This window comes from Prionailurus bengalensis, chromosome D3, assembly GCF_016509475.1.
Source record: "Prionailurus bengalensis isolate Pbe53 chromosome D3, Fcat_Pben_1.1_paternal_pri, whole genome shotgun sequence".
NCBI classification, from domain to species: Eukaryota; Metazoa; Chordata; class Mammalia; order Carnivora; family Felidae; genus Prionailurus; species Prionailurus bengalensis.
In genome coordinates, this window is record NC_057356.1 from 6,272,184 (window position 1) to 6,294,635 (window position 22,452).

Sequence of the window (22,452 nt, forward strand, 5' to 3'; positions counted from 1 at the left end):
AGCAAAGTTCCGCAGGGTGGGGAAAGCGCCCTCGCGGCAGGAGGCTGGAAAGCTGACCGCCGGAGAGTGGAAGCGGGACCAGGTCCCGAGTTGTACTGTCCGTCCCGCGCAGCCACCTGGGCTCGGGCGCCTTCCCACCGCGAGCAGGCCTTTCTGCGGCGGCTTTTCGGCGGGAGGGATTCTGCTCCGGTTCGCTCACTTTCTGCGCCCGTCGGAGGCCGGTGGCAGCACAACACCGCGTCCTGGCCAAAGGACAAGTGGGTCTGGAGGGACTGGACGGAAATGCACCCCAGCCCCGGAGACCCAGGTTAAAAGGTATGCAAGATAGATAGGGTTGATGGTGGGGACCCGATGCCTGGTACAATCAACGTTGGTTTACTTCCGAGAAAGTGAAAGCCCCAAAGGAGAACATTATCTTCCCATTCCCGGGTTCACCATTGGCTGCGGCCACTCATTCGTCCACGCACACATTCATTTGGCAAGCTTTTACCAACCACCTGTTACATGCTGGACCCTGTCAACACATAGCTGTCCCTGCTCCGTGCACGGCTTGCTCCCTTACATGCAGCAGGTCTTTACAGATGTCATCTCAGTGATGCTTCTCTTTCCTAATCACTAAAACCGCTCACCCCGCTTTATTTTTCCTCCATGGCACTTGCCTTTAATACGCCGATTAATTTACATATGAGGTTCGTCTCCTCCACTGAAAGGTAAACCCCACGACAGTGGGAATTTTTCTTTAATTTGTTTAACCGGTGGCTACAAATGATAGCGCAAAGCAGTCACTCAAATATTTTGGGGATGGATAAATGGGAATATGCAGTACTCCTACAGACTCCAGTTATCTCAAACTAAATGAAGTGAAAGATAAGCTAGAGGCAACGTCTCCACTGAAATCGGATCACATCACAAACAAAATACCTTTGACAACTGTTTTATAAAACAGGATTTCCAGGGGCACCTGGGTGGCTTAGTTGGTTAAAGAGTCCAACTTTGACTCAGGTCATGATCTAACAGTTCGTGAGTTCGAGCCCCCGGTCGGACTCTCTGCTGTCAGCACAGAGCCTGCTTCAGATCCTCTGTCTCCCTCTCTTTCAAAAATAAACATTAAAGTAATAATAATAATAATAATAATATAATAAATACATAAAATGGGACTTCCACAGTTCTGAAAACCAACCCTGAGGGAAAAGGCCTTCTTGCATTTGCATTTGGGGCTCCACTTACTAATTTTCAGATCCTTAGATGCTTTCCAAGCCTGTTTCCGTATTTCCAAAATGAGGATTAGGATAACACCAAAAGTAAGGGCTGTTTTGAGAATAGATGAGATAGACCACATACAGGGCTTAGCAGAGTGCCAGTGTTCAACAAATGGTAGTTTCTTTTATTATTTAGCAGGCCCTTAGTGTAATAGAGGAAGAGGAACAGTTTCTAAAAGCAGTGATCTAGTTTTTGATTCCACCAATGAGGGCCTTGCACAAATCACTTAATTCTTCCTAAATTTATTTCCCACATGCATAAACCACATACTTGAGTGAAAAAAAAACCTCAATTTTCTCCAAATGAAAAAATACTTAAGATGTTTACAATGAATCATCAAAGAAACCACACAAAGAAAGCTAATATTGGGTTCCTACTTATGATCCTCAAGTTTATAAACCTAAGAAGTGACAATTTGGGGTGCCTGGGTGGCTCAGTCGGTTAAGCATCCAACTCTTGATTTCGACTCAGGTCACGATCTCACATGGTTGTTCATGAGTTCAAGCCCCACATCGGGTTGTCGCTGACAGCGTGGAGCCTGCTTGGGATTCTCTCCCCCCCCCCCCCCCCCCCCCCGCTCTCTCTCTGTCCCTCCCCCATTCACTTGTGTAATCACTAGAGCTCTCTCAAATTAAATAAACAAACATTAAAAAAAAGTGACAGACATTTATCAGGCATGATAACTCAGAAAACATGAACGTGCGTCATTTGAAATATGAATAGAAAGCTGGTACTTTAACAAATGTTATTTAAGCATTAATATGAAACAGAATACTAAGACTGTTTTTAAAAAGAATTGTTTATTTACTGAACCTGGGGCAGATTAGATACACAACCAATTTTAAATGTACATCTTTTAATTCAACTTTGAAGTGTTTTCACACACACCCAAAAAAAAAAAAAAATTGGAGTTGCAACAGCTGTCTTAAGGTAAAATACAGTCACCCTAAAACTGTTGCAGTATTTTCACCCAAGGTTGAAAAATTGTTTATCCTGAACATGAAAACCTGTAACAAATTTAAATTAATTATATAAAACTCGTTACTTGTAGTTTTCCCCTTGCAAAGATCCAAAAAAAATGTACAAGTAACTAACATACATCAGTCACAACATAATCCTGGATCACCCCCACACCACAACCAGATGCGCCTTTAATTTTAAACCCATCATCAGAGACCAAGAGAAAGTCATGTCATTTTATACAAAACTCACATGTGCCAAAAAATAGAGACCCAAGAAAAACAAAAACAAAATCCTAGTACTGACAGTGATGTTCAGTACCCTAATTAAACAGTGGCCAAAATGCCACTGATCAAAAATAAAATAGTGGCTGTATATCACTGCAATGAAATCCAAGAGGCTTTAACCCTTTGGCATCAAAAATCCAGATTTTTCCAATTGCATGAATGCACACTTCCTACATGCCAAGAGTGGAGAAAGTGGGTGTGCCAGCACAGAAAGAAAAGAGCTACCATTTGCTGCAACACCCAGAGAACTGACTTTAGGAGAGACTTCTTACAAGGTTAGGCAGAAACCAAAAATGGTTATTAGCTGCTTGTGTCATCAACCTAATTGGAGGTGATTGAGTCCTAGGTTCAAAATACAAATTTAGGGGGGGAACACGTTGTTGGGGAAGTCTTATCTTCAAAGCAGAAACAAGACAGACAGGTATAAAAGTAACAACCCGGTAACACCCCAGTCAGAGCGCTGCCAACAGGCTGAGTGGAAAATGTCAAGATTCAGACTTGTTTCTCCTAAGGACTCAACAAAATGAATCTTTAATGACTTGAACTGCAGGTAAGGGATCCAAAGTCATTTTAGTGAAGTACTATCCGTAAAGTACTTGTCTGAACAAACTGCATTTTATCATGAAAACAAAAGGAAAATAGATATAACAGGGACTATATGCCTGTATTTCACTTACAGTGTTTGAGTTCTGAAAGGCCTATATAATGGAGGCAGAATTCAAATAAGAAATTATGCCAATCAAGTGTCAAATTTTCACTATAACTGTCCTAAAAAGGTGTTTTCCCCCAATATCTATTAATCACAAAGAAACATAAGCTGTGAATGTACAGTTCCGAAAATAAAGATGTAGAAACTAATGACATTATTATGACCAAGATGTTTGGTAAACAGTGAATTATGATTTTGAGATCATCAGGAAAAGGCTTTTTAAACAACCCTCCGGACTTCAAAAAATCTCTTCAGGTAGTAGATCTGTCCCAATGTCATGGCAACTAGAACAAGAGCTTCAAAGAAGGACCAAAGGACCACTCTGCTGTTTGTGTTGTCGTTGACTGTGAGGACAAACAAACAAACAAAATTTAACACCAAAAAAAAAAAAAAAAAAAAAAAAAAAAAAAAGGCATAAGCATCATAAATCATCCTAGTCTTTAGGGAAGGAATATTTTGCACACCATTCAGAGTACTCCAAGTATTTTTGTCTTTTGTCCCCAAGCAACTCAACAAACTTAGAAGCAGAAAATTTTAGATTTATATGGGACCTTAAGGATTCATGGGGTATGGTCAAGCCTGTTCCGCTTATCTATGGGGAACACAGGGGAAAAGTGACTTGCCCAAGTGACTTTAACCTCTAGGGTTAAAACCCAATACAACCTTCTTTCTCCCTCCCATTAAAATATTCCTACATTATAATCCTTTTTGCTGAATCAGAAAACGGACTTAAAAAAAACTAAGAGATTATTTCAAGATCATACAGTTACCCAAAAAGCACTACCTACCAAGTCAAAATGTGTCAAAGTGACTTTTTCCTTAAACACGTATTTAACAAATATTGAGCATCAATGATGCACTTGGCAGCTGTTCCAGATGCAGGAGGTTTCTCAGTCTCATGGACCACTACTAGCGCTTACTACCAACCTGGAACCAGTTTCATGATTTACCCCACTCTTAAGCTAAGGATCCCATCCTTAAAGTAACAGCCATGACCACTCTTTATTCATTTATTCTGAAGCTCAATCTATGTCATATTCTTTCACATTTTCCATCAAATTCTACAGCCTTAATTGTTTTTAATTACTAGGCAGTTTCTGATTTTTCTACAAATGGCCAATACTAAAAACAATTATAATTAGCAAGACAGTAACGTATAAATCAGCTGAGTGCATGTTTTTAGATATATGTGTATCATTTGTAAAACACTGACTAAAATTAAAATAGCTAGTGGACTGACAATCCCTCAAAAAGAAGTGAAAAGCAATGGACGAGTTCCCAAAAAGATAACTTAGCTACTAAAAAGTGTGGCTTTTTTCCCCCAGAGTGAGAAAAGACACACACCCAAAAACATTATTAACTAGAACTCTAAAAAAATCACCCAAGCTAAAATTTTAGTACTAACCATGGCATGAAGTTTACTTCTGCTGAAGACTTAGTAACCAATATCTAGCATACCTGTGAATGACTAGCTTTTCAAGATTTGTGTCTGAAAGGGGAATGTCTGAGTCAACACTTCAAAATATTAACCAATCATGTAAAAAGAAGTATTTCTCTCTCCCTTCACTTCGCTTAGAAAAGTGTGTATGTAAGACACTGTCCTCACACTACTCACACATCTGCCAGACCTAGAAGATCTGTTATCATCACAACACTGCAGTGGGAAAAAAAAAAAAGTCTCATTACATTCATTTCCAAGGAGCAAGTGCTACAGGGAGATGTACAAAAACCAAACAACATCATGGGAACTATTTGATTTGCAAAAATAAACAGAATGCCTAAAATTATATTTGTCAAACAAACACAGGAGCATCTCCGCGCAAATAAGGTGTGAAAGAATAAGGCTGGATGTCTTCTACAGACCAGAAGACAGGTGCTCCCTCTGGCTGCCGTGTTCCCAAGAACTTCCCATAACCTTGAAGCCGTCAGGTCTGAACTGGTTAAAACAAAAAGCAATGAAAGCTCTTGGACCTCAGACTCTGCTCAGTGTCCTTCTCATCCCAGAATGGGCTGGCCCCTGGTGGTCAGCAAGGTACTCAACAAATAGGTCCCTGCCTGGTGAGGGCGAAAAGGTGGTGATCCCAGAGGAACAGACTATGAGTGGAGGCAAAGAGAAGGAATCATGGTGGAAGAGGCAGGGGTGCATGTACACAAGCCTTGGCCCACCTCACGCCCCAATCCGTATCAGCGAAAACAGGGGCTCCATATCAGCGAGAACAGGGGCTCTCACTTTTCCAGCCTGTTGTGGTTTTTCATTACTCTCCCATACAAGGGCAAAGTGTGTGCTCTAGGTCCTGAAGGCTCATTTCCATATGTGGCAAGGAGAGATGGAAGAGGGAAGGGGGAACACAAACCACGCCTTCGAGAGGTTCAGCCTGTGCCCACTATCCCTTAGAGTCACTCTTCTCTCCACTCCCTACCCCAACCTCGAACAGACTCCTGACATAAAGCACTTGGCATTCACAGACAAGCTTGCTCCCGTGCGGTCTACCCCCAAGAACTATTTGGAGGATAAAAAAACACCGAACCATAGATGTGGACCTGGATCTAAGATATGGTATCTGGTCTGCGTGTCAATATGGTACCTCTTAATTTTACATGCAAAAGCACAGCATAGTGCTTAAGGCTACATCATGGGCTTTTGCGACTAAACATGGGGTGCCTTCCAGCCATCACTGCTTCCACAGACAAATATACTCCCCGTCCCCAGTTTACAAATTTAAGAACCCAAGCTGAGCTTCACCTGGTGGCTGCCTAGATTCACATTTTAGTGCTATTTTATCTACATTAAATGTTCCATGTTAGGGAAAAAAGCTAACTCTCAGCATATAATAATAATATTGGCACAGAAATTTCAAAACATGTGATTAAAAACCAACCATTTCAGTTTTCTTTTCTGCTTTAGGAAAACTATCACTGAATATTCCTTAGCTGACCATAGATTCTTTAAAACTCTTAAAAGCTCATGCTAAATCTTCGCAGCATTTTTCACTTTAGATTTAGTGTCCCAATAATAAACTAGTCCAATACAAAGCTCTACAAACATGTACTCAAAAGATACCTTTGCATAGGTGCTTTTTTTAAGTCAAGGCTTTAGTAAGATAATGTTTGTAAAACATTCACATGAGGAAAATATAAACAAGCTGTTGAGAAATACACCTTCACAATTTCATGGCCACCAAACACTGCTGCAAAGTGACGGCATTAACTTACTCGCTCTGTGTATCCTCTCCCGGACTTCCATGTACTCCTGTTCGTGTTTCACAGCTGTCATTGCCACTGCCAGCTCATTAATCATTTCTTCTAGCTTGTTCTGGTGAGCTACAGAAAAATTTGAAAACAGATTGGCACGTATTTAGCAATCTCCTTTTGAAAAATACTTTTAAAGCAATAGTCCTCAAAATATTCCTTAGAGAAGCCATGTAAAAGGTGTTTAGAAATGGCTCAGACATCACTTTGGACAATTTAATTCTCAAAGCATTTTTTAAAGTTCATTCCCAGTACAGAAACCTCTTTCAGGGTGGGAAACATACTATGTAATACTTACTAACTAAGGGAGAACAGTTAACCCTAAGAAATCTCCTCTAATGAATTGTTGCTAAGTTCACTATACTGACTGCTAACTGAAGGGGAAAAAAAAAAAAAAAAGACGGGGCGGGGGGGAGAACAAAATATAAAACAAACAAATTCCTAATAATGCTATAAATAACAATATTTAAACTAAAATAAAAATCTATGCCTTAGAATCATATAACTCTAATGTTAAGAGCAATAGCATTAGAATCATATAACTCTAATGTTAATTTAAAAGCAGCATCAAAACAGACTTTTAATCTCAATGAAGCTGAGTGTAGAAAAACCTGAAAACATTCTCGAAAAAATCCACACCAAAACTCAAACATTCTTCTATGAAACTCAAAGCAGTAATTTCACTACAGTGGGGAATGCCAGGCATTGTAAGAGAAAAAACAAGCTCACAACTGCACAAGGTTTAAAATCAGGTATTCTTTTTAGCCAAAAATGAATACAAGGTGAACGGACAGTTCTGAAGAATAAGTGTATGCTTCTAGATAGTGCTACGGTGTGACAATGAACAAAACAGTTAGGAAATAAGTATATACCACAAGAGAAAATTCCCACTGGAGGGCCCCTCCCATATTAAGGTAGTTAGGTTGGAATCTCCAATCATCCCTCTCTAACTTCACTTTGAAAGCCCCAAGCATGATGTGACCTTAGGAGCAGGGCTTCTCATGAATGGCACTGTTGACATTTTGGAGCAGAAAATTCTTTGTTGTGGGGGGCCTGTCCAGTGCACTGTAGGATCTTCCATCCAGCCATGAGAATCAAAAATGCCTCCAGATAGGGACACCTGGCTGGCTCAGTTGGTAGAGCATGCGATTCTTGGTCTCAGAATAGGGAATTCAAGCCCCACGCTGGGCATGGAGCCTACTTAAAAAAAAAAAAAAAAAAAAAAAAAAAAAAAAAAAAAGTCTCCAGATATTGCCAAATGTTCCCTTGGGGGGCAAAAACTGTCCCTTGCCTGAGGAACACTCCTTTAGAGTAAGGTTTGATTTCACAGCTTCCATTCGTCAACATTAACAAAAGCAAGGATTTTAAATATTATGTTAAAGGATTATTTAAGAATAATTTAATACTCACATTCCTCAACCAATATTTTCTAAATTTAGAAAGGACCAATTTCCAGAAAATGAACAAGCACAAACCCCTTCAAAACTCCTCATTCTCCTTGGGTTAGCCAAGTTCTACGCCGTAAGTGGCCCCGAAAAGCAAGCACAAGAATTACTAAGTAGTAGGATTCTCTAAATTCTACAGATTTCAAAACCTAACAAATACTTTATTTTTTTAATGTTTATTTATTTTTGAGAGAGAGCATGAGCATAAGAGGGAGAGAGGGAAAGAGAGAGAGAGAGAGAGACAGCATGGGCATAAGGGGAGGGAGGGGGGAGGGGGGGGGAGGGGGAGGGGGAGGGGGAGGGGGAGGGGGAGGGGGAGGGGGAGGGGGAGGGGGAGGGGGAGGGGGAGGGGGAGGGGGAGGGGGAGGGGGAGGGGGAGGGGGAGGGAGAGGGAGAGGGAGAGGGAGAGGGAGAGGGAGAGGGAGAGGGAGAGGGAGAATCAGAGGGAGAATCTGAAGCAGGCTCCAGGCTCTGAGCTGTCAGCACAGAACCTGACATGGGGCTCGAACTCACAAACCGTGAGATCATGACCTGAGCTGAAGTTGGACACTTAACTGAGCCACCCAGGCGCCCCAACAAATAACTTCTTTATGATGTAAGTACCCTACAAACTGCTTAATATCTAAAACAAATATTATCACGTTAACACTATGAAATGTGTTGCACTGCTAGTTTCCACAAATCCTGATGTACACCGTGCCCCCTCCCCTCCAAAAATCCAAATGTGCTGGTTCTTGGTAACCAATTCCTCCAAAAGACTCAATTCAGGGTTTGTTGCTGGTCAGCAGAGAAATATAAATCAATCTAACTGCAACATATGGCTGAAAGAGCCTTTCTCACCATATCTAGACACAGTTTCTAGAACTGGAATTCACGTCCAACCAAATTCAAGTTAGAAAACTACAATAATGGTAAAAACAAGCCAACGAAGTACTCCCTAAAAGTCAACAGCACCATTTGCCATCAGCTATGTTTAATTAAGACTTTTACTCCTCCAGTTACAATTGAATCTTTTCACCCTCAACATTCATCTAAAAGAAACAAAGTATGATGTTACTACTAAAATGTCAATCCCTATATTTCCAATGCCATTAATTTAAAATGACCTAACCTGTACCTCCCATCATCCAAGTAAAAACCACAGAAAACAATCAGTCTAAAACTCTAATTAGTTGTAGGGGTTTTGTAATTAAGAGAAAAAACACTCTCATGCGAACAAACAGGTTAGAATGAAGGAAAGCAGAAATTAGCAGCCAACAAAAATGCGCAAAAAGACAGGATGCTGCCAAAAGACAATCTACCTACCATCCCAGGTATCTCCACCACCTAAAGAAAAGTGTAAAATATAAACACACACAAAAATAAAACAACAAAATTTAACCAAACTAGTCATGTATAAATGAATAAACAACAATGTATATACCAGGATTAGCAAATCCACACAACCACCTAAAGCACACACAACCTACATGCTTACAAAAGCACAGAATGACTAAGAAAAGTTGCAAGAGACCGTTGTGAAGAACTGAAATATAAAATTCCAGCAAATTATTTTTGTTAAGTAGGAGTCCTGGAGAAATAAAAAGTGTGTATCACAAAAGCTTTTGGTTTTAAAGACGGTGAATGAGCCTAGAATAAGAAATCAAAATAAACACTCCGTTCAGATGAATAAAAACGTACACAATGTTAATTCTTAGAAGGTGATAGAAGTCTTCTGAATGTTCAGCTCACCTTCTGTCTCCATGTCTTGTCCTTTGGGGGCCTCCCCAATATCGATGGTGAACATCACTATTTTTGGAGTCATAGTAGACATCCTATTGCTGAAACAAAACTTGTATGTTCCATCCATGTGAGCAGCAAATGTGTATTTCCCACTGGACTCTCGGTCTCCTTTATAAATTCCTTTATTATCAGGCCCTGTAATCTGGAGGCAGGAAAGAAATGCACACCACAAAAGATTTAAAACCATACTTCTCCGTAAGTGGTGTCGTTGGCAGTAGGATATTTGCTAACAAAATTTAACTTTCGCTTAGTGACAGTAACGTCTTTGGGCTGCGGTCTCGCACTTATGAAACAAAGCTGGACTCGATGGCTCTCCACAGCACCTTTCAATTCTGAGTATGTACGTTTCATCCGTCCAACCTAAACGTCAACTCCTCAGAAACAGAAGAGCACCTTACACGTTGTCTCCAACTGGCCTGTATCACCAACACACCTGCAAACTCAACTACTAACACCAAAACATGAAAAAATATCTTTAAAACTAAAAAATCTGAGCAAGCTACATTTCTAGGTTTCCCTAAATGATTGCTGCAAACCAGTGTAGGAATCTGCTTTATCTGAGATGCCAGAAGGCTTAAGAAAACGACTAGACTGGAAATTAAGGGACCCATGTTCTCATCCATCTGCTACACATCAGCGGTTAGGCTTCGGTCACCCTAGTTCCTCTTAGAAAGCGTGCAAAATCTGGAGACTGGGATAACTGACCTTTAACGTCTTAACTAATTTTATCAGTCACTCCTTCCACTATCCCCTTATTTTTGGACTTCACTCTTACTGTGTCGTTTGTGCCCAACTCTGCTGTTCACTGCCAGATGGAAAATCCTAGAACCCAATTAATCATGCTAGCAGTGAACTTAAGTATTACTTACATCTGGTTTCCTAAATAAATAAATAAATAAAACGCGAAACACTCTTTTGGTTTTAAAAAAAGGGGGGGGGGGGTATAGGAGGAAATTCGGGGACCGCTAGTTTCCTAAAATAATTTCCTGTTTCCTCCAGATACTTTATCTGTAATCATCACGCCTAAAATGAATGGCCCAACTCCAGCTTTCCCCTAGCCAGAGACGGCAGAAGGAGGTATCTGGAAGTCTGCATGAAAACAGGTTAAACACTGAAGCTGTTTCTATGAAAAATAAAGAAATGCACAACGCAAACGTCTGCCTAGGCTCCGTCAGGGGCACTCGCTTTACTTTTTCCAACACTAATCCGTAACACGACGGAATGCAGCTGCAGACCCAATGAGACCGGCCCTCGGCTAGCCGCGACAGATTAAGCGTCTCCTGGGCCCGGAGCTGACACGCGGCGCCTGGTCGACGAAGCTCAGCGACAGGTTCCACGGGGGACCCGCCGTCCAAACTGAGACCGCAAAGCAACTAAGCGACGGCTCCGTATCCGCGGGGCATCCCGGGGCACGGAATCCCGGCGGGCCGCGGGGGAAAGGGCCGTTAGGGGGTCGCCCGGGCGGAGGCCAGACGGCGGCCCGGGCCCCTCCCAGCGCTCGGACAGCGGCCTCCACGCCCCGCGCCCCCGCAGACCCAGCGCGGGCCCCAGCGCCTCCAAACCCCGAACCGCCGCGCGACCCCGCCTCGGCCGCGGGCAGCGCGCCCGCACCTCCACGTCGATGTCCAGGAAGCCGCCCTCGGCCACCTCGAAGATGAGGCCCATCTTGGTGCCCGAGGTGACCCGCTCGAAGAAGCACTCCTCGGCATGCGCGTCGATGCTGACGAAGTAGCCCGAAGCCGTGGCCAGAAGAGCGGCCAGGAGCACCAGCAGCTCGGCGAGCGTCACCATGGTGGGGCTGGGGCCGAAGCCAGGACCGGGACCGCGGCCTCCAGAGCCGCCGCCGCCGCCGCCGCCACCGCTGCCTCCTCAGCCGCCGCCGCCTCTGCTCCGCCCCTTCCGGCTGCGCCACCCGAGGGGGCTGATGCGGGCGCCGTGGATTGGCGGGCGCCGGCAGCTGCCACGTAACGGACGCACGGCGGCCGCGGAGGGACAAGGCGGCTCCGCGCACCCCGAGCCTGGATGGTGGCTCTGAAAGGCCAAACATCGTTGTCCCCACCATCATCCCTTTCGCGCGCAGGCTAAGTTTCACGTGGACCACACCAGAAAGCGACAGTATCAGGAAACCTCCCGCGCCCGGTGCGACGCCCTAAGATTGTCTAAAGAGATGGCGAAAACTTTGGAGGCAGCAACAGAAGTAAGAAGTAAAGGGAGATGGGGGCTGACGCCAAGGTCTTCGAGATTCTCTGTTGCCTTCCCCTTGCCACCAGGGACTCGCCAACAAACTCCAAACGAGTCCCCAGTTTTCCACCAGTTTGATCCAGTTCAGATGACTGTTAACCCCCTACATGACGTCGGGATCATTTCCATCTAATTGTTTTGCTGTTGTTTAAGATTTTATTTTTTTAACTTTTTTTAATGTTTATTTTTTGTTTTTGAGAGAGACAGCATGGGCAGGGAAGGGGCGGGGTGGAGGGAGACACAGCATCCCAAGCAGGCTCCAGGCTCTAAGCTGTCAGCACAGAGCCCAATGTGGGGCTCAAAGTCACGACCGCGAGATCATGACGTGAGCCGAAGTCCCATGCTTAACCGACTGAGCCACCCAGGTGCCCCAGATTTTATTTTTTTAGATAAACTATGCACCCAACATGGGGCTTGAACTCACAACCCAGAGATCAAGAGTGGCACGTTCTTTGGACTGAACCAGCCAGGTGCCCTACCACCTAATTGTTAAAACAAAAACACACCGACCATCGCACTGACACGTGCGACCGCACCCATTTAAGGGAAGAAATGATACTCTCTGATTCGAAGAAGCCTCCTCCCCCTTTTCCCCCCAAAAAAACACCCACGTCGGCTTGCATACCAGCCCCTTCTACCCTAACCCCAGAAACCCTTGCCTTGAGTCCTAATTGCGAGAAGGTGCCTTCAGAGCACGAGCTCCCCTTCTGTGTTCTCTGGCCAATGAATGAATTACCTGCCTGCCATCAAATACCGTCTGGTTACTTAGCCAACGGAATTAAGCAGGGAAAGCACTTACCGCTTGGGAAACACCCTAATCCCACAGAAACCTACCAGAAAGGATGGAGATGGGAGTAGACTGGGAAAGGGCACAAGGGAACTTCCTGGGATTTGGGAAAGTTTTATATATTCACATAGTATTTTTATACTTAAGACTAATACACCTTGGGGCGCCTGAGTGGCTCAGTTGATTAAGCATCTGACTTTGGCTCAGGCCATGATCTCACAGTTCATGAGTTCGAGCCCTGCCTCAGGTTCTGTGCTGACAGCTCAGATCTTGGAGCCTGCTTGAGATTGTGTCTCCCTCTCTCTGACCCTCCCCTGCTCGTGTTCTGTCTGTCTGTCTGTCTCTCTCTCTCAAAGGTAAATAAACATTAAAAATAATAATAATAGGGATGCCTGGGTGGCTCAATCAGTTGAGCGTCCAACTTCAGCTCATGTCATGATCTCACGGTTCCTGAGTTCGAGCCCGGTGTTGGGCTCTATGCTGACAGCTCAGAGCCTGGAACCTGCTCCAGATTCTGTGTCTCCCTCTCTCTCTGCCCCTCCCCCCACTCATGTTGTCTTTCAAAAATAAATGTTAAAAAAATTAATAATAATAAAAAAGACGACTGCACCTTATTTTACTGTATGCATATCATACTTCAACTACAAAAATATTTTTTACCTGGTTCAAATCCTCCAAAATTGGAATTCTGTCAGTTTCCCAAAGTGCTCCTGCCACATCACGCCCCCTCAGAGCTCTTGCAAGCCGCTAGGACAATTTTCTGCACTTTGCTGCCAGATCATCCCTCAAAACCCAACCCAAACGTCACCTTTTTTCTTCTCTCGAATGTCCCTAGACATAACCTCTGCCACATAGCAGCCCTGGCGATGCAGATTTGTGCAACCGGGCTACGGTTGTTTGCCAGTCTGTGGCACTCCTGTGGCACAGTCTTGGCACGCGTATGCCGTGCTCGCAGAGCCTATCCCGGGGCCACCAAAGACCCCATTCATGACACTAGGTGGAGTGTGCTGACCTGACCTGGCGCTGGGGAGACCTGGCGGCTTACTCCAGTTTCGCACATAGCTGTGTGACCTTCATTATGTCCCATCAGCTTTGAGCTTCAGTTTCCTCGCTTGTAAAAGGGGAAGACACCACGTCCACCACGCGCCTTGCTCATCTAGTGAAGTTATTAAGAGGATCAGATGGCGTCCCATATGCGAAGGTGCTGTGCAAATTTGAGGGATTTTTTTCTTTTTTCTTTTTCTTTTTAGGGATTATTTCTTGAAAGACCATCAGGCAATAGGGGGCAGTAGTGGCCCAATATCCAGTTTCCCCGCTTCAGGTGTCAAAAAACAGGTGCAGGGCTTCCTTGACTGAACTCAAGAGCTCTAGTGAAGTCCCCTGACTTCCCACTCTCCGGACTGTGTCAAAGGCCCTGCTTGTGCTGGCAGGTCAGTTCTGTTGTGTTATTCTGGGAGCCCAGAGCCTGTTCCCTCCAGCCTCACTAACCCACTTATATGCCTCTCTTTCTCTGTATTGAAGTTCTTCCTGCTTATAATACCTACAGTAGTTTCCTATTAAAATGAATTAAACTGGGGCGCCTGGGTGTCTCAGTCGGTTAAGCAACCGACTTCGACTCAGGCCATGATCTCACTGTTCCTGAGTTCGAGCCCCGTGTCAGGCTCTGTGCTGACAGCTCAGAGCCTAGAGCCCGTTTCAGATTCTGCGTCTCCCTCTCTCTCTGCCCCTCCAACCCCCACGCTGTATCTCTCTCTCCAAAAAAAAATAAACATTAAAAAAAATTTTTTTTAATGAATTAAACTGAAACAGGTTTTTTGACTTCCCAAGCAACCGAACTGTATAGAAAAGTGCCGAGAACAATTCTGTTTTTATCTAGAAATTAAATACATTAATTTTCACTTTCAAACTGGTGAAATATTCTAATTCCACTTACCAGGGACTTAAAATGTGGACATTTATCATCTTGGTGGACCACCCTGAATTATATATTGTTGGATTTTATAAAGTAAATCAGGGGACCCAAATTCAAATGCCTTCAGGGATCAGGCAGTTTATATGAATGAGTGAAGGCACCCCAGCTTAAGGCAATAGGGAGTAGGGAGGAGTGTGGCAAATTGGAGCATAGATGCTGTATCTAAATACACTTGGCTCCAGTGTTTGAAGACACAGTGGTGGCCAAACCAAAAATGCAGCCAGAAGTCATCTGTGAATTTATTTTTTTTATATTAGAAATGTAATTAGCTGTGCTATCTAAAAATCAGAAAAGAGACAAAAGTAACTCCAAACACAGTACCATAAACTAATCACTTATCAACTACTTGGCATAGTTCCTTCTTTATAGAGGGTTTTCTTTTCAGTGGCATAGCCATAAATTAGTCATCAAGTGTCTTTTGACATTACTTCGGGATCTGAAGACAGGCTCTCAGGACTTGCCAGGCCCACCCACTGTAAATGTACACTTTTATGGTCCTCAGCACAGACTGGCAGGTGCTCACATGCCATGGTGTGTGTGAACGCATTCAACACAACAAACAGATGGCTCATAGCCGGCACTTAGTAATATATGATGAATGACGAATGAATCTCTCAACTCAGGTCTGGCCCAGAACCTACCAGGGGGTTATCAGTAATCAGTGAGGTGCAACAAAAAATGGGTCCTGTCCTCCCTCCCTCCCTTCCTTCCTTCCTTCCTTCCTCCTTCCCCCCTTCTTTCCAGCTTTACTAAGGAATAGAAATATAATTCATGCCATGAAATCACTCTCTTTTTTCCCACATAGAAGCTCTTAGTGTATTAACCCTCACATGAAAAATCTGCACAATCACCACAGACAAAATCAATGCAGAATCTTTACTCCTTTTTTTTTTTAATTTTTTAATGTGTATTTTTGAGAAAGAGCAAGCGAGTGAGCATGATCGGGGGAGGAGCAGAGAGAGAGATAGAAACCCAGAATCCGAAGCAGGCTCCAGGCTCCAAGCTGTCAGCACAGAGCCTGACATGGGGATCAAACCCATGAGCCGTGAACCAAGCGATCACGACCTGTGCGGAAGTCAGATGCTCAACCGACTGAGCCACCCAGGCGTCCCGTAATCTTTACTCCTTCTGTAGTCCAATCTCCAGCCCGCTGTTCACCAGCACCAGCATCAGCTTTTGCAGCGCCCCTGACTTTCTTCATTCCTTCTTACATTCTTTTCGCCGTTCTCTTGAGGTCTTTTTGTTCTCCAACAGGCCAGGTCTTGCAAGTCTATGTTTGGGTTCATGTATCTTTACACCCCCTAAGGAATCATAAATCATGCCAAAGCCAGTTGTCTTGCCACTGATGAGGGACAGGAGCAGAAAAATGTTCACCTTTAGCCCAGAAGGGTGACCTATATAGCCTGCACGGTTTTGATAAGCATCAGGTAAGAGAGCTGCTTGCTACATACTTAAAGGGTCTCATGACTGCCTGTGCATCTCATTGATAGTTCATACCGAGCTGAATGATAAGCACCAGAGAAATCTTGCAAAAGTAGTTTTACGAGTAGACATTCAAAGAAGACATTTGTGACCTACTCCCTGCACGTCCCCTCCCCCTTCAGCACTAAGCATATAACCACCAGCTTCATACAGCCAGAGTGCAGATTTCTCTGCCCAAGGGTCCTGTCGCCGTGCTGCTTAAATAAACTTACTAAGTTGCCCCGGAACACGTCTCAGTAATTCTCTCTTGACTGCCTCTCTCAATGATCCTGCAACAACACTGCCAAAATTCGTTCTGAATCCAAATACAAAGATAACATCTGTTGTGGTCTTGTACATTTTGGCTAGTTTTTCTTGAATTTCTTAGGTACTGTTGCTTTCCAGGGTGTAGAACATCGATGACCATTTGTTTCCGTAAAGTAGTCAGTCAGTCATGAACTTTCCGGTCCGGATAGTTATTGTGTCGTTCACAGTGGTGGCTGAGCTCCAAGCGGCCAGGGGGGAAAAAGAGCAAAATCACCTTTTTTTTTTTTTTTTTTTAATGTTTATTTATTTTTGAGAGAGACAGAGTGCGAATGGGGGAGGGACAGAGAGAGGGAGACACAGAATCCGAGGCAGGCTCCAGGCTCTGAGCTATCAGCACAGAACCCCACACGGGGCTCGAACTCACGAACCGTGAGAACATGACCTGAGCCAAAGTCGGACGCTCAACCAACTGAGCCACCCAGGCGCCCCGTGAAATCACCCTTTTAATGTGTACGGTCCAGTGGTTGTTAGCATATTCAGAGTTGTTCAACTATCACCTCTGTCCAATTCCAAAATATTTCATCACCCCTAAAAGAAACCTTGTACCCATTAGCTGTCACTCCCCATTTCCCATTTCCCCCAGCCCTCCTGGCAACCACTCATCTATTTTCTGTCTCTATGGATTTGAGATGAAATCGTACAATCCGTGGCCTTTTGTGGCCAGCTTCTCTTGCTTAGCACCATGTTTTCGAGTTTCTTCCATGTGGTACTTCATTCCTTTCTGTGGCTGAATAATACTGCATTGTGTAGACGGACCACACGTTGTTTGCCATTTGATGGACCTTTGAGTTTCCACTTTTTGACTATTGGGAATAATGCTGCTATGAATGTTCACACACACATTTGTGTATGGACATACGTTTTCAATTCTCTGGGGTATATACCTAGAACAGACAAAATAAATCCTTTCTGCTTGGAATCAGAAGCTTGTTGAGCGAGGGACTAGGAAACCAGATTAGAAATTGAACAGTTGCATCCATCAGTTCTCAAAAGCTGGCAAGTTCTAAACAGAATAACAAAAGGCTGTTTCCACAGAAAGGCTAGCTCAGCTTTCTGCTGTCTGGGTATGAACACTCCCTTTCCCTTCTGGTCCCACGGAAGTCTGTTTTATAATTAAGGAAGAATAAAGGAGACTAAGGGATTTTCTCTCATCAGTATTTTTTTTTTTCATTTTCAGTTTTAAAATGTCACTTTGTTGGGAACAATTTTCATAGAGAATCAGAAGTGAAGATAAACATAACCACATTATCACCACTTAATCAGATCAGTCCTTGCGGGAGGGCGGGGGAGGGGGCTCCGTGTTAGGCTTCTGCCCATTTGATCTCAGACCCAGGCAGCCCTCTCCGCCCACCCCCGAATCACGAGGAACTACATCTCCCAGGCTCCCTTGCAGTCCGCTTCCTGGTAGGTTGGGCCAGTTGCAGACCCTGACAGAAGGTCGGAAGGTGGAGGAAGGAAGAGGCCACAGCATCTGTCTCCCTCCGCTTTGGGAAGCAACTCCGCTGTATCTTCGAGTGTCCAGCCCCTCGGAAGTTCCCGTTGCCGCTGGGTGGTCCTGGATCCTGGACTCTGGTAATTGCACACTTCCCTTCATCCCTTCCAGTCCTAACTGGAATAGCGGCTTTCTGCTGTTGCTAATCTGTGGCTCCTCTCACCATCCCTTGCTTGGCTCCTATCATCACCTGTTGTGACGATTTCAAAACATATCTACAAACCCTTTGGTCCCCCTCCCTTCAAAAGGTGCAGCCTAATTCCCCTCTCCTGGACCAGGAGGCAGAACTGGCTTTGTGACTCACCTCTGTCTAGGAGAATGTGGCAAATGTGACAATGTGTGACTTCTGATGCTAAGTCATAAAAGGTATTGTTTCTATCTTGTTTTTGTTTGTTTGTTTGTTTGTTTGTTTGTTTTTTGAGAGAGAGAGAGAGTGCACACACGAGCTGGGGAGGAGGCAGAGGGGGAGATGGGCAGAGGGGCAGATGGAGAGAGACAGACTCTTAAGCAGGCTCCGCGCTGAGCACAGAGCCTGACGCAGGGCTTGATCCCACGACCCTGGGATCATAACCTGAGCTGAAACCAAGAGCTCAAACGACTGAGCCACCCAGGCGCTCCCTACCTTGTTCTCTTGACTCACTTCCTCTGAGGAGGCCAGCTATCATGTCATAAGGACACTGGAGCTGCTCTGGCAAAGACCCATGGGGAAAAACTAATGCCTCCCCCCAGCAGCCATCAAGCACACCATCCTGGAAGTGGCAGCTCTGGCCCCATTTAAGCCCTCAGATGAGAGCAGCCCTTGCCAATATTTTGACTACAACTCATGAGAGACCCTGCATCAGAACTGCTCAGCCAAGCTGCTCTCAACTTCCAGATCTGCAGAAACTACAAAAGATAATAGTGATTGTTGTTCTAAGCCACTAAGTTTTGGGGTGCCTTGTTGCACAGCAGTAGATAACTAATGCATATGTCTAACCAATTTCCAGCATTAAAACCTTTCCATTGGAGAGGCCCCTGGCTAGCCCCGTCGGTAGACCATGCAACTCTTGATCTTGGGGTGTGAGTTCGACCCCCACATTTGGTGTAGAGAGTACTTAAAAATAAAATCTTACAAAAAAACCAAAACTTTCTATTGGAAAGACCTAGAATGGATTGTGTTTTCTGACTGATACAAACTCCTGTTCTGAATTATAAACCAAATGTAAAATTAACATCTGTAAAAATGAAAAGTCTAGGGGCGCCTGGGTGGCTCAGTCGGTTAAACGTCCGACTTCAGCTCAGGTCGTGATCTCGCGGTCCATGAGTTCGAGCCCCGCGTCGGGCTCTGGGCTGATGGCTCAGATCCTGGAGCCTGCTTCCGATTCTGTGTCTCCCTCTCTCTGCCCCTCCCCCGTTCGTGCTCTGTCTCTCTCTGTCTCAAAAATAAATAAACGTTAAAAAAAAAAAAAATGAAAAGTCTAGGGGCACCTGGCTGGCTCAGTCAGTAGAGCATGTGACTCTTGATCTTGGGATTGTAAATTGGAGCCCCATGTTGGGCATAGAGATAGATAGATAGATAGATAGATAGATAGATAGATAGGGGGGTGAGGGAGGGAAGGAGGGAGAGAGACGGGGAGGAAGAAAAGAAAGAGAAAGGAAAAAAGAAACAAAGAAAGAAAAAAAAGGAAAAAAAAGGAAATGTCTAAATGGGAATCTGCTAGTGAATTTGAAGGCCTGGTCACATGACCCTGGGCCCCTGTGGTAGGCCCTGCTTGCACACGGGGAACAATACCCGGAAGTAATTAATTAGAGACTAAAGGGGGTAATCCAAATAGAAAATGCTACAGGAAAACAGAAGAGGGGCATTCTTGATGGTAGAATCCAGGGGTGAGGAAGAACAATATTTAAAGATTTGGGAAATTAAGTGAAAAGAAAAGGATAGTCCAGATCATGAAAATGAAACTGAAGTATTAAAAAGAGAACATTTTAATTTTTTTAATGTTTATTTATTTCTGACAGGGGTGGGGGCAGAGAGAGAGGGAGACACACAATCTGAAGCAGGTTCCAGGCTCTGAGCTGTCAGCACAGAGCCCGACACGGGGCTTGAACTCACGAGCTGTGAGATAATGACCTGAGCCAAAGTCGGATGCTCAACCGACTGAGCCACCCAGGTGTCCCAAAAGAGAACATTTTTTTTTTTTAATTTTTTTTTTTCAACTTTTATTTATTTTTGGGACAGAGAGAGACAGAGCATGAACGGGGGAGGGGCAGAGAGAGAGGGAGACACAGAATTGGAAACAGGCTCCAGGCTCCGAGCCATCAGCCCAGAGCCTGACGCGGGGCTCGAACTCCCAGACTGCGAGATCGTGACCTGGCTGAAGTCGGACGCTTAACCGACTGCGCCACCCAGGCGCCCCAAGAGAACATTTTTAATATCAACTTTATTAGATGACTATATTTCTACAGTGTGAGGGAGTACTACTGACTTCCTGGTCCCAAACTAAACAATAATGTATTTGTTTGTTTGCTTGTTTGTTTGTTTATTTATGTGTGCTCAACATCCATTCTCCCCTCTGTAAGAGTACCTCACTTGTCCACTGGGGATTCCTTTCCCTCCTGTCTTATCCAGCACCACTCAGGTAGACTATCCCTACCCTCTGGCTCTAAGCTTGACCAATCAGCATAAGTACAGGGATTGGTCCAGGGATAGGTATGTGTCCCAAGCTGAGCCAGTGATATGCAATGAAAATGCATTGAATTTTCTGAAGCTATTGGTAAGATTTAACCCTAGAGGTCCTGGAGACCACCTTTGCCACCATGTGTGGATAGCCTGCATGAAAGTGACATCAACATCATGCAAATCCCAAGCTGAGGAGCAGAGAATAGATATCAGATGCTATTGCCATCAGAAAGCCCCTGGATCCAGCTATGCCTGAAGTTCACATCCTGGACTTCTTATTTACATAACTTTTTCACATAAGCCACTTTGAAACGTGAAAAAGTTTTTGTCAAACTCTGGAAATCCAAAATAAAAGGCATTAGAACTACAGGGATTTTCCCCGTGTGTATTTGGAGATGCTCATGATAAGCAGGCTCGATGCTATAAATGCTTTAAAATAATTTAGGTCAATTAATTAGCACCATGGTTTAGATTTTGACAGTGCCTAAGGAAAGACTGTGTTTTCAAAGACCAGCTTATGGGCTAGAAATATTTTTTTTTTAGGTTTTTTTTTTTTTAAGTAATCTCTACACCCAACATGGTGGGGCTCCAACTTACAACCCCAAGATCAAGACTCACGTGCTCTACAGACTGAGCCAGCCAGGCGCTCCTAGAAATGTAATTCTTAGCCCTGTCACTCATTAAGAGGTACATACTCAGCTCCTTTCTGGGAGTGTCTTTGCTTCCTCACCGGTAATACAGAGTAACATCTACTCAGGAAGGCTGTTTGCAGTCTGCTTTGCAGACAAAGTGAGCTGCTCTTTGTCTGGGTTTCCATAACATTCTCAAGTGGTTCTATCATCGTCCTTATCTGGTGTTATTTTTTATTATTCAAATATAGTTTATATGCCACACAACTTACCCATTTAAAGTATACAGTTCAATGGTTTTAGTTATACTCACAGAGCTGTGCAACCATTATCATGATGAATTTTTAATTCTTTTTTCTAATGTGTATTTATTTATTTTCAGAGAGAGAGAGCTCGAGTGTGCACAGCGGGGGAGGGGCAGAGAGAAGGAGACAGAGAATCCCAAGCAGGCAGCGCTGGCACCACAGGGTCTGCCACAGGGCTTGATCTCATGACCGCAAGATCATGACCCGAGCCGAAATCGACAATCAGACGCTTCACCGACTGAGACACCCAGGCGCCCCCCTTATTTTTCTAATTCTTAAAGATTAAGAGTTCGTGCAGCTGAAAAGCACAAAGGTAGCAAAAAAATCAGGCACAGTGTGGTCCAGTTGCTCAGGTTACATCACCAGGATGCGGTTTGGTCTCCCGTGTCTGAGCCCTGCTTTCCTTCTGTCACCTTCTTGCTCAGGCAGGCTGTCCCCAAACCACCGCGAGATGGCCACCAGCAGCCTCAGGCTTCCAGCCGAGTTTTGCATCAACCACATGGGAAGAACAATGAACCGAATGAAAAATTACCTTTTCTCAGAGGTCCAGGAGGAACACCTGGGTGGCTCAGTCGGTTAAGCGTCCGACTTCGGCTCGGGTCATGATCTCGCGGTTCGTGGGTTCGAGCCCCGCGTCGGGCTCTGGGCTGACAGCTCGGAGCCCGGAGCCTGCTTCGGATTCTGTGTCTCCCTCTCTCCCTCTGCCCCTCCCCACTCATGTTCTGTCTCTCTCTCTCTCTCTCAAAAATAAACATTAAAAAAAAAGGAAAAAGAAAAGAGGTCCAGGAAAAGTGTCATGGAATGTCACTGGACTGTCTGAAGTCAGTCCCTGCCCATTCCTGAGGCAACCACTAGGCCCACGGGTTGGCTAATGCGGGCTGGTCAGG

The 22,452-nt window shown here is 44.5% G+C and overlaps 1 protein-coding gene and 2 long non-coding RNA genes across 5 annotated transcripts; 2 read left to right on the top strand and 1 right to left on the bottom strand.

Moving 5' to 3' along the window:
• LOC122470147 lies at positions 1-10,846 on the top strand. The gene is made up of 2 exons (XR_006293846.1): positions 1-315; positions 10,692-10,846. It is a non-coding gene; the product is annotated as an uncharacterized LOC122470147 (long non-coding RNA).
• On the bottom strand, positions 2,042-11,654 carry TMED2 (transmembrane p24 trafficking protein 2). 2 transcript variants are annotated; one of them, XM_043557393.1, is made up of 5 exons: positions 11,304-11,586; positions 9,642-9,834; positions 9,216-9,236; positions 6,430-6,537; positions 2,042-3,560 (listed from the first exon to the last, which is right to left on the bottom strand). In XM_043557393.1, the coding sequence occupies exons 1-5, from the start codon at positions 11,481-11,483 to the stop codon at positions 3,436-3,438; spliced, it is 627 nt and encodes a 208-aa protein (XP_043413328.1). In that variant the 5' UTR covers positions 11,484-11,586; the 3' UTR covers positions 2,042-3,435. The 2 variants fall into 2 exon arrangements, with proteins under 2 accessions (XP_043413328.1, XP_043413329.1); XM_043557394.1 differs by lacking the exon at positions 9,216-9,236 and having other exon boundaries at positions 11,304-11,654.
• A 5,971-nt stretch (positions 11,655-17,625) lies between these two features.
• On the top strand, positions 17,626-22,214 carry LOC122470148. Of its 2 annotated transcripts, none has more exons than XR_006293847.1 (3): positions 17,626-18,052; positions 18,221-18,338; positions 21,991-22,214. It is a non-coding gene; the product is annotated as an uncharacterized LOC122470148 (long non-coding RNA). The 2 variants fall into 2 exon arrangements; XR_006293848.1 differs by lacking the exon at positions 21,991-22,214 and adding an exon at positions 18,705-19,421 and having other exon boundaries at positions 17,818-18,052.
• The last annotated feature ends 238 nt before the right edge of the window (positions 22,215-22,452 follow it).

What these genes read in the sequence shown, in the direction of transcription:
- TMED2 (XM_043557393.1), bottom strand. Translation starts at nt 11,483, where the DNA reads ATGGTGACGCTCGCCGAGCTGCTGGTGCTCCTGGCCGCTCTTCTGGCC. An exon ending in ACAAGACATGGAGACAGAAG is followed by an intron (nt 9,237 to 9,641) that starts GTGAGCTGAACA and finishes ACTTTTCTTTAG; the next exon opens with GTGGTGGAGATACCTGGGAT. An exon ending in GGAGAGGATACACAGAGCGA is followed by an intron (nt 3,561 to 6,429) that starts GTAAGTTAATGC and finishes TTGTCCTCACAG; the next exon opens with TCAACGACAACACAAACAGC.